This window comes from Haemaphysalis longicornis, unplaced genomic scaffold, assembly GCF_048455015.1.
Source record: "Haemaphysalis longicornis isolate Haplotype H1 unplaced genomic scaffold, Haemaphysalis longicornis Haplotype H1 scaffold_7, whole genome shotgun sequence".
Lineage (NCBI taxonomy): Eukaryota > Metazoa > Arthropoda > Arachnida > Ixodida > Ixodidae > Haemaphysalis > Haemaphysalis longicornis.
This window is the reverse complement of record NW_027526422.1, coordinates 146,753,348-146,765,536: the sequence shown is the minus strand read 5'-3', so window position 1 is coordinate 146,765,536 and position 12,189 is coordinate 146,753,348. Positions and strand designations below refer to the sequence as shown.

General features: G+C 49.4%; 1 protein-coding gene across 1 annotated transcript; it reads left to right on the top strand.

Annotated features, from left to right (window-relative positions):
* The first annotated feature begins 7,054 nt into the window (after positions 1-7,054).
* LOC144145268 (uncharacterized) lies at positions 7,055-8,390 on the top strand. Its single transcript, XM_077676811.1, has one exon. It carries the CDS (start codon positions 7,191-7,193, stop codon positions 8,028-8,030), a length of 840 nt encoding a protein of 279 aa, XP_077532937.1. The 5' UTR covers positions 7,055-7,190; the 3' UTR covers positions 8,031-8,390.
* Positions 8,391-12,189: the final 3,799 nt, after the last annotated feature.

The window sequence follows — 12,189 nt, the reverse complement described above, 5'->3', positions numbered from 1 at the left end:
AGCTAAAAACGCCGCCTTGAGGCACGCCGTTTTCCTGCAGGAAAACATTTGAAAGGGCAGTGCCAACTCTCACACGAAATGTTCGCTCCGCCAGGTAGCTATGAAGTGTATTAAACATATTTCCCGAGACACCGAAGGCTTTTAGGTCGCAAAGTATCCCGTATCGCCAAGCGGTATCGTAGGCTTTCTCGAGATCAAAAAACACCGTAGCACAAAACTGCTTATGGACAAACGCATCCTTGATATACGACTCAAGGGCGACGAGTTGGTCGTTTGTGGATCGCCCCACCCTGAAGCCGGCCTGGCAGCTCTCGAGAAGACCATTGAACTCTAAGAAGTACACAAGTCTCCTGTTGATCATCTTCTCGAGAAGCTTGCCCAGGCAGCTTGTGAGGGCGATGGGTCGATAACTGGCGGGAGAAGAAGGGTCCTTACCCTCCTTCAGGAACGCCACTACAATAGCCTCCCTCCAAGATTTTGGGATGTGCCACGAAAGCCATATGTTGTTGTATAGGTGTAGGAGTGTTTCAAGAGTGTCCGGGTGTAGGTGTTGTGTCATGGTGTATGTAATCTTATCTGCGCCGGGAGCTGAAGGTTTACACGTGCTCAGTGCAGCCCTCAACTCATTGAGTGTAAATTCAGAATTGTAACCAGATTTTGACCTGTTATTGCAATGTAGGGACTTCTTTTCACAGGTATTTTTATGTTTCAGGAAAGTGTTTGTGTAGTGTGCAGAGCTGGAAACGTGTTGGAAGTGTTGTGCAAGAGTGTTAGCCTGGTCTTCGAGTGTGTCCCCTGTTGTACTGACCAGGGGCAGGCTATGTGTATGTTGTCCTTTAAGTTTGCGTATTCTTGTCCATAACGGAATCTTGAAGCGCTAGGACACAGGGACAAGCGAGTGGGACAACACAAGGCGCCTTGTGTTGTCCCACTCGCTTGTCCCTGTGTCCTAGCGCTTCAAGATTCCGTCATGTCATACCAACAGGCCCAAAGCAGCACCCTCGTGATCTTGTCCATACCTTATGTGCATCTGTGTATGAGTTAATGGATGTAAGGAAGGTGCGCCAACTCTCTCGTTTTGCCTCACGGCGCACACGTTTTCCGAACGCCTTGGCCCGTTTGAACAAAATGAGGTTACCCGACGTGGGGTACCGACGAAGGATACCCCACGCCTTGTTCTGGGCCTCTCGCGCCCGCCTACAATCCTCATTCCACCACGGCCTCCGCTGGTTGCGCGAGGCTCCAGAGGCGTGGGGAATGGACCTTTCGGCGGCGTCGAGGATGTGCGCCGTGAGGAGTTGGGTAGCTTCTTCAACGTGTAGGTGTCCTATGGATGAGTGGTGTAGTTTGGATGTCTGTGTAAATGTATTCCAGTTAGCTCGTGCTTCATTGAACCTATTATGGGAAGATGGACTGCTTGGGCCTTTACCTATGTATGTGAGTGAGGTGGGGAAGTGGTCACTGCCATATGGGTCAGTTCCCACTCCCCACTCGACAAGAGGAAAGAGAACTGCGGAGCCAATGGCCAAGTCAAGACATGAGTATGTGTTGTGACCTATGTTATGGTATGTAGGCTGTTTATTGTTGAAAAGGCATGCTCCAGAAGATGTAAGGAATTTTTCTATCAGGCGACCTCGGGCATCCGTTCTGGAAGAGCCCCAAAGAGAGTTGTGAGCATTAAGGTCGCCTGTAAGGATGTATGGTTCGGGCAGCTGGTCAACCAGCGCCTCGAAGTCGGAGCTCGTAAGTGAAACATCAGGAGGAATGTATATGGAGCATACCGTTATCAACCTATTAAATATTATTAAGCGTATTGCTACAGCCTCAAGGATAGTGTTCAAGGTGACAGGGTGGCATGCTAAGGATTTCCGGACGATTATGGCCACACCGCCAGAAGAGTGTGTGCAGCCATCCCTGTCTTTCCTGTATACCCGGTAACTATTCAAGAAATTTGTGTGTTTAGAATTCAAATGTGTTTCCTGAACACACATTACACTTGGCTGATTGGTATGCAGAATCTCATACACGTCGTCACGATTATTCAGAAGGCCTCTGCAGTTCCATTGAACAATATTTTCTCTTCCCATTATTTAGTGTGAGAGCTACTGGAGTGTGTATGTTTATGTGTCGTCTTTCGGGGCTGTGACTCTTGGATTGGGCTTTTTGGGCGGCCTATCTGAAGGCTTGGACGTCGGAGGCCGCTCCTTGCGCTGCGTTGCAGGCAAGAATGGCACGACGTCCATCTCGTCGTCCGATGTCCTGGGTGTGCCCGTCGAACCGGGCCCCCCGGACTTGGCCCCCCTTCAGGGGCCCTTCGTTTGAGCCGCCACCGCCGGTGGTGTCGGAGGCACCAGAAGTGGCACGGGCGGTGCGGTGGCGGTGGGAGCCGGTGCGGGGCTCGTGGTGTCCATGGCACACTCCAACGCACTGGACGATGGGGAGGCACGGACGGGAGCGGCACCGGTCCCGACGGAAGAGGTTGCCACCACAACCGCTGCTGCCTCAGCAAGCGGCGTGGTGGCGGGTTGGGCGGCCAGAGTCAACCCAGGGGGGGGCGGGGGCGGGACCAAGTCCGACTCGCGGTACTGGGTCCCCGCCGAAACCAGACGCCGCTCCGCCCCCCGGCGAGCCGCGTCGGCGTACCTCCCCAGGGGGAAAGAGGCGAACCTCTTCCGCGCCTCTGGGAAGGTGATGTTTTCTGTCACTTTTAGATGGATTATTTTCTTTTCCACTTGGAATTTCTCACACTTCCTGGAGTAGGCCGCATGAGGGCCCCTGCAGTTTGCACATGTGAGGTTGTCAGAATTGCAATTGTCAGTGGGGTGGTCCTGCGCTGCACATTTCGCACAGGTAGTTTTGCCGCGGCAAGAGGTTCTGCTGTGCCCGAACCGCTGGCACTTAAAGCAGCGGCGCGGGTTCGGTAGTACGGTCGAATAGAGCATCGGATGTAGCCTGCATTTATATATTGCGGAAGTGTCGAACGGTCGAAGGTCATGATAATGTGTTTGGTTGGGATTATCTTATCGTCCCTGCGCATCGTGATGCGCCGCACAGCTGTGACGCCCTGGTCCTTTAAACCTTCAAGAAGGTCGGAATCTGTTTCTGAAAGGAGATCCGACTCTGAAATCACACCCTGGGAGCTGTTCAGGCTCCGGTGGGGCGTGATCTTGATGTCCAGATCATGGATGCGAGTTTGGGCAAGAAGTGTGCGGGATTGTTTTTCATTGTTGAGTTCGACAAGGATTTCTCCTGTCCTGAGCTTTTTGGCTTCATACTTTTCACCTAATGTGCTTTGCAGAAATTTCGAGACAAGGAATACCGACAGTGAAGCGACGGGTCTCGTTGGGTCAGCTGACTCGATCACAAGAAAACGAGAATAGTTATTCATGTTTGTTGAAAGGACAGTTGTTGACAGAGGTGGGAATGAAACTTCGGTGCGGCCCCTTTTCGGGGGTCGATCACGTCTGGGGGGGGGGGTTTAGAAAATGCCATATATCATAGTATAGAAGCAGGGAGACGGGGGTACTTTCTTCCACAACCTTACCCTGATAGCTGAGGAGGTCCAGGAGCTCCCTGCCTGGTAAACAGACAGGGAGCCCATCCGCCGGAGCTTGACCTGGGCTCCGACGGCCACCGTTAGAGGTTTCTACCCTTCACCTTAAAAAACACATCACCACGGTTGGATCCAGCTCATGTTTGGGGGCTCGGGGTCCGCGGTATCGCCAGTACCTTCACCAAGATTGCTCAAGGTGCCCCGTGCGGGGCTGCTGCTACTCTTGAATACTGTCGACATAGCATTACCCTACACCGTCATGAAGCCACACATCAGACAACAGCTTTCCAAAACATGTCAAACGCACTGGAATGAAAATACAGACAACTTACACGTAATAAAGCCATTCTTGGGACCATACACAATTGACACACGCAGCAGATACACAGAATTTGCACTTACTAGGCTACGGATAGGTCACACACATGTTACACACTCGTATGTGCTTACAGAGTCTTCAAGACCTGTGTGTAGCAGGTGCGGAGAGGCCCTATTCGTAGTTTACATACTCATTCAATGCACGGCACTCGACACAACACGACACAAACACTTCAGAGAACTCTACAGACAACATATTACCCTACACCCATCGTTGTTTCTGGGTGACGATGCCATGGTTTCTTTGGAACGCGTGTTTAAGTATTTGTCAGACGTTAAGTTTTTAAACCCCATTTCCTATCATGCATAATCAAATCTGGCCCTATACACCAGCCATCACCATAATGTTTAATTGGTTTTACTATGTCCGGTTTCCACGTTTTTATACCTACCTTTTTTAAGTAATCACTTTTCTTCATTAAATAACTTCTCTGGCACTCTTTGCCCTTGCGCCATTAAACACGAACCATCATACTCGTTTTTTGTTGTGTAGTTAGCAAATTGCGTTTTTCCTATTAGTAAATGTTGCATGGTAGCATTTAGCTATGTTTAAATTCATCTGCCATAGCGCACACCTATCTGAGACTTTGAATTGAATAAATCCGCTTGTAATACACGTAAATCACCGACACTCCTGCCAGGATAGTACAAGACGCAGCCATCGGCGTACAATCTGATATTTGACCGGATACCATTGGGTAAATCATTGACAAAAACCAAAAACAGCAGCGGCACAAGAACTGATCCCTGGGGCACGCCAGACAGAACTTTAACGGGTGATGATGACGTGCCACTTATGACTACCCGTTGTTCCCGTGCAATAATATACTGCTTTAACCAAACAAGAAGGCGATTAGGGATTCCCAAAAGTGATAACTTATGGAACAAGAGGTTGTGTGGCACTACGTCAAACTCCCTTTTTAAAGGGACACTGAAGTGAATTTGTCAAGCTCCCGTTTTTGCTTGCACTGCGTAGACTGGCTCAAATTAGTACACTTTTCATCGTTTATCCGGTTGACAAATCGGTAATTATTTTACAAAGCGCGAAAGAAGAAAAACTACCATGCGCGGTTTGCGGCGGCCGCACCAACTAAGGCTGTGACGTTGAGAGGAGGGGCGCCGGGATTGGACGATGCCCAAGGTTAGCAATCACACAAGTTTCGGTTTCGGTTTCGGTTCTGTAAAACATAACCAATGGCTTTGTTGGATGGGCATTCTCAATATCTCAGTAATCATCGTACCGCGCTTCTGCCATGTTGTCGGCTGTAAAATGCACAAGATAAGCCTCCCAGGACGGCTTGTAGTCGTAGCATTCACTAGCCGAGACCTACGCAGTGCATGAACGCCCTCCGCGTACCCGCAGACGCCCAAATGTCATGCGGTTTTCCCCCATATTTGGAGCTTGCCTCCCTCAGGCCTGTATCGTAAAAAGCGTGTTCGCATCAGGCCAAAGGTCTGTTCATTCTGGCCTGTGCCCACTGCCTGCAAGCAGTCGGTGCTTATAGCAACAGCACGCCAACGAGAACTCGCTAGCGCGCCAGTGCCAGCCTGCGCGCGTTTTGTGAACTAGTTCGTGTAGCCATGAACGTTGCGGCCCAAAAAAGGGTGAACTCAATATAGAAAACATCGGCGGAAAACAAAAAAGTTAACTTACAAAAAAAAAGCACGTAACCGCGGGGATTCGAACCCGTGACTTGCAAAACATTTGCGGTGAAATCCCAGCGCCCCAGACCGCTAGGCCACGGAGCGGGACGCGAATGCCTTGCTAATATAGGGTATATATTGTACAACCGGTTTACACTTTTATTTAATTTTGGCATTTCAAGCCGCTTAGGTGACTATTTGTTGTACTGCGATCATGCAGTAAGCGTCGCCCGAGTTTCCACAGTAGCTCACGTCTAGCAATTGCATTTCGTAGACGGAAAAGCGTTCGCAGATGCGTTGTCGTGCTGCTGACCGCTGTGCTTGTTCGCCCAGCGCAAAAAAGTGCTTCCCGCGCCCTAGTTTTACGCTGTACGGTAAAAATATCAGTTGATTTTATTTGCTTAGTACCTATATTGACTTCGCTGACTCTTCTCCCGCCTTCAAGAGGCCTTATATTTTCCTACTGGCGTACCAGTCAGCGAAGCGTCGCATGTACAGCGCTTGTGTGAAGCGACCTTGACTTGGAGCTAGATACAGTGTACAAACAAACCAAGTAAAGAAAGGCACATTCTTCCATTCACAAACGTGTCCTGGCTTCGTTTCAACTAAGCGAACGAATTGCGACCAAGCAATTTTTTTTTAACCTCCTTGACTGCGACGACCCGCCGGCGGCCGGCGGACGAAACGCTGGGCCGACTGACTCTGTCGGCCGGGGAGCCGTGCAGTAGCGCAGCCGTGGCGCAGCCAATTGCCAGCTCATCCCCTCCTGACGTCACACGAAAACGCCACAGAAAATGGGCGAGCGTAAAGAGAGGAGGACAGCGTTTTCGAATTAGTTTTTCTACTAAATAAAATCGCGTAAACGCGCCTACAGTGGTCGAAACATGGCCTGGGGACTCCGGACTACAATTTGCGCTAGTAATCCCGCAATGTTTACATATCACTTCAGTGTCCCTTTAAAATCTAAAACTACTGCGTCTACTTGCAGCCCCTGTTCCAAAGAGAAGGCAACATCATGAATGAACTCAGTTAATTGTGTCACACACGATAAACCAGAGCGAAAACCATGCTGAGCTGGCGAAAACAAGTGATTTCTTTCAAATGTTTTATGATAGACGAGTACAAAATATGCTCAAGTGTCTTAAAGCAGACTGACGCTAAAGATACCGGGTATAATTGCATACTTGATTTCGGTCCCCAGCTTTCGGTCCCGAGGTAGCATTTCAGTTTGGAGCGATACTTGAAAATTAAAACTATGAGAGGTTTCATTAGGAAAATTAAAACTAAGAAAGGTTTTGCCTGCGTTTTATTGGCGCCCAAAACGCCCTTTTTTAAAAGCCTAAAAATCCGGCACCTAGTGATGTCACAACGTGGCGCTGCTGCTTGCTTCGGTCCCCGCTTGAGTGGTCACCTTCGTATTGATCGCGCTGTGCATACATTACTTATTTTGCAATGCTTCTTACAAAAACCTCGTAATGCAGAGACAACTGCTCCAGACAACGACGATTCCCCTGGTGTGGGCCTCTACGCTCGTGCCTCGTGGTCACCCATCGGACACAGGGGCGGTGTCGAAGCCTTCCTTGTGACGTGCCTTGTCGGTGCCAAGAACAGAAGCATGGCTTCTTATCCGCTACCCCAGTACGTATCGCTCGTGTACATGGGCGCCCAAAGCAGCGAGTGGTTGCAGCCGACGCGCGTGCGTCCAGCTGCAAAACTTGCTGGTAGTCTGGCTCTGTGTGTCACGCCCGGACACAGAGGCGACGTCAGTTTTTACCCGAGGGCGCTCGCCGAATTCATCGCCTTCCACGACGTCGTCGGGGTCGGCCACTACGTCTTTTACGTACAGAACTCCAGCGCCGGGCTCGCCTACCTAACCGAGCTACAGCACGCCACGATGGACGCAAGGATCTCGGTGCGACTACTTCGGGACCCGGTACAAGAGCAGGACGAAGCAGTCGCGGACTGCGCCTACCAGCTGATGGCGTCCCCGTTCGAGTACGTGCTCGCGACGTCTCCGCGGGAGTTCATCGTACCGCGGCTACACCGGACGCTACGTCAAGTGCTGCTAGAAAAAAAAGGCGCCGGAGCCCTTACGTTCCTCAGCTATAAATTTACGGGGCACCACTCGTCCTATAGTGCTGCGGGAGAGCTGATGACCACGCAGGCCAACCTACAGCGTCGGTCACAAGCAGAGCCACCTGGAGTGACGTCACGTAGCGCAGTTAGGGTTGCCGACATGATTCAGATGGGCGCCCGCGGAGCACCCATTAGTCTGCTGCCGAAGTCTCGGGCGCACGTGGTCGATCCGGAGCATACGAGCGTAAACCGTTATAGCGAGGACTGCAGCACGCTGCCTGAGAATGGACTAGCGTACGATGACCAAATGCTAGCTTACGGAGACTCTATACGCCAGACGGCAGCCTGGCGGCTCTACATCCAGCGGTACTCGGCCTAACCTGAGCCAACCTCGGCTCTCATTCTCACCATTTGTATTCTAGCCGTGGAAACAGCCTCTCAGGTGCGCACTTTAACTGACTAGACTAGTAAAATGCAAAAGTTTCATTTCTAGGAGTGTGGCCGAAGTTATGTAAAAAAGAAGACGACGACGACGCCCCACCGAATCGAACGTACCAAGAAATTTCTAAAAGTGAACTTTTACAAACTTTAAAAACCAGTTTAAATGTGAGATGTCTGCCATCCAACAAGTGTAACGGAGAGTGTTTTGAACTGTCTACAAATATGAGTTTTGGTTACTAAATGTTCCGCACTAATTCTAAAGAAGGGTCTTACCTCTTTCAGACATGTAGTACCAGCCCACGAGCATGAAATCGCATGTTCCACACCAGGCACATGCATGGTCAATATTTATGTTGATTGATTGATTGGTTGTAGGGTTTAACGCGCCCACGCAACTCAGGCAATGAGGCGCGCCGTAGTGGAGGGCTCCGGATTAATTTTGACCACCTGCGGATCTTTAACGTGCTCCGAAATTTCATACAGACGGGAGTTTTTGCTTTTCGCCTCCATCTGAAAAGCGGCCGCCGAGGCCGGGAATCGAATCCGCGACCTCGTGCTCAGCAGCACAACGCCTTAACCACTGAGCCACCACGGCGGGTAATGTTTATGTTGAAATGAGCAAAGTAGGCAAATGACGAGGATCATAAGAGCATTTGGCACTAAAAATAATAGTTACGTTTCACTTTGGAAATGCCGGTGCCGAGAAAGTTTCTTCATTAAAAAGTCCCTTCGAGGCGGTTTCGCAGCTGCAGCTGCGCAACACTGAGGAACTGGCGCAGCTTACATTCGTACATAAATTAAAGCGTCGTCGAATACTACATAGTGGGTGTGCGCTGCTAGCTCATCGAGGTAATTGCGCATAAACGCTTTGTCACTCCGGAAAATTTACAGCATTTTCCCATTGGCAATCCTATTAAATAGAAGCTCTGTCAGATACTCGATTTTTATGCTGTAATAATGACCTTTCTCCGTTTCCCAGGACACACATAATAATCAGAATAATGCTGACTTTCCAGTTATTAAAAATATTTTGCCTAGAGTTCGGAGTAATTAGTGTGAAACGTTTATTCTTCCTTACTATTCGTCTTCCCAAGTCAATTAAAGCAGTAAGTACACTGATTCACTTTAATACGCTTTAAAGCATCATATTATGTATTTAAATTAACCACTCGGTAACACTAGTGAGCATCGTACCTTCCTTTTGATTTGATACCATAACAAGTACTCCTTCATGTGCCTAATCTTTTTGGGTACTCGCTTGGTTACCATGATTCTTCAATATTGTTCATCAAAATTGCATACCGCACAGAATTTCTTTAATTACTCTTACCATTTACGCTTAAGTGGCAATCTGTTGTTTATCTCGCCCTCATTGTTCCTCTCCGGTATTATATGACTAGTTTTTGCGCACATTGCTACGAGGTCCTGATGCAGGTCTAGCTAGACATTGGCCCCTTCCAAACCTTACAACATTACTTACGTACATAGCCAAAATATTTCTCTTGCTAATTATATCTGTGTTACACTTTGGAAAGCTTCATAGTACGTATACATGATACAATGTACATGCTTCGCAGTGCCTCCGCCGCAATTGACGGAATGATTTATTCATTGATGGGTCACGTTCTTCAAGAGGGTACAACGGACACTGCAACAGCATACAATCCTGTTTAAACGCGTTGCGCTGTAAGCGCACTGCAGGTAGGCGTAACTATATGTGCATGTGTAGTTGCCTGTTTAATAGCGGCACTTTTAGGGCATGTACCGAAGCGCGGCCGCTTGCGCCTAACGTTTTGGTTCAAGGTGTGGCATCAACAGGTACGTGGAGCTTGAAGTATGTTTACTTTGCATGTTATTTCGGTTAACGCGCGATAAATATCGCAACCGCAGGCGAGATTACCAGCCTGGTGGTCACCCCGACTCCTTAATCCATCTGTGCCTATTAACGTTTTTTTTTATTGCGGAGAGAGAGAGAATAAATTTTATTAGGAGCACCGTAATGTGGTACGTGTGGGGCCGTCAGGCCAGGACTTCATTGGAGACCCCTGCCGCCACGGCCATTTCCACCAGCTAAGCTTGGAATCGAGACCGGAACTGAACAGCTCCTTCTCCCACTGCTCACGGGAAGGATGCGCGATTCTTTGAATTTTGGGGTTTGCCGAACACTCCCGTACCATATGGTACAGGGTGCCCGGGGCAGCGCAAAATTTGCACATCGGGAAGTGCTGAGTTGGATGAAGCAAGTGGAGTTTGGTCGGATGAGGAAAGGTATTTGTTTGGAGGAGCTGGAGGCGATGCTCCTGACCTTTGGTTAGAAATTCATGAGCGGGAAATAGATCATTCTTTGGTCCTTATAGTACTCCGTTATGCCTTGATATGTAACCAAATGACACGCAGTCTCTAACCAGCACCCTCGTGTCGCCTGGAAGGATAGATCTCGGGTGATGTCCTGGGCGGTCATGTTGCCCTGGAGGGTTGAGTGGGCTGGCGTCCAAACAATATTCACTTTTCTGTCTGCAGCAGGATTTCCAGAGCCGTCTTGGAAATTCTATCACAAAGAAAGTTTGGGAAACCTGTTGCGCGTCCGTAATAACAGTATCCGAATGTGTCTGAGAGATGGCCAAGCAATGGTCGCTTCCTCGGCCTGCGTAGTGGTTTTGAAGGGCAAGTTGATGGTAGTGAGGTGTTTCACCGTTGAAGTAACCACGGCGGTCATGGCTCCCTTTCTGGCATAGTCGGCGGCGTCGGTGTAAACCGTGCGATCTCGGTCTCTGCATCGTTCGTCGAGAGTGCGCGCTCTTGATTCTGTTGTCCTTGCGTGGTGAGTAGGGTCCATCTTACAGGGTACAGGGGCAACGTCAATGTTTATTAGTATTTTTGGAAGTACGTGGCGTAGTTGTTGGAATTTTTCTTCGGGGGATGCCATTCTCAGTCTGGTGAGGAGACTCCTCCCGCAGGGTGTCGTGCTTGGTTGCAGACGCTGGATGGCGAGGTGAGCCCAGACTAGTTCGGCGGCCGTGTTATGTAGGACCAATTTCAAAAGCCTGTCGGTCGACGTACTACTAGGGAGCCTCAGAGCACGCTTATACTCTTTCCGGATCATGGTTTCAGTCCTGGCCAAGTCGCCCTTAATTTAATTTACCATGCGGAATGGCGTATGTAAGGCGTGAGATGACAAAATCCTGTACCAGACGAACGGCTTCCACATACTTCATTCCCCGCGCTTTGGTGGTTATTCTTAGGAGCATGTGGGCAATTTCTACCGTTGTATGACTGAGCCAGTTGAGAAAAATGGTGTTTGAAGAGTCCTCATGAGAAGTCACTCCGAGGAATTTGATGGTGACGGCAGGAAGCTATGGCCGTCCAGGGTGATCTGGATTCCCGGATCTTTGATCTTTTTTTTCTCCTCTTTGCGGATCATTGTGGAGGGTAGCTTCAACTGGCAAGGTTGGCTCGTGCCCATATAACAGAAAGAACGGAGAGTAGCCAGTTGTCTCTTGCACCGAGGAGTTGTATGCAAACGTGCTAATGGAAGGAATAGGCCCCAATAACGGTGACCGGTGGAAACATAATGGGTAATCATCTCTTCAATGGTCCAGTTAAACCACTCGCAGAGGCTATTCATGTGCGGGTGGTAATACCGTTGTTCGGGTGTGGTTTGTTTAGCTGAGTCAGGCAAAGTAGTTTTTCTATCATGCCTGCCAAAAAAAGACTTCCTCTGTCCTTTAAGACGCACCATGTTGTAGAACTACAGCTTCCAAGAAGGCCCTTGCAGCACATGCAGCTGTTTCTTCGGGTGTAGAGACTGCTCCTACCGACTTGGTGTGCTATTCTATCATTACAATTACATTGCGACTTTCGCTTGAAGACGTAGTCAGAGCGCCAAGGAAATCCATTCAAACCTGCTGAAAAGACCGTTGTGGGGGTGGTAGGGGCTGCAGAAAAACGAATGGTCTCATCGATGGCGTCGTCCTTGTCTGCCAGTCTGGGCATGGCGAGACTTATCTTGTAATGCCTGCAAACATTTTCGGCCAGAAGTAGAGTTGGCGAATCTTGTCGAGCGTTTTTTTCATTTCCAAACGCTCCGCCGTTCTGTC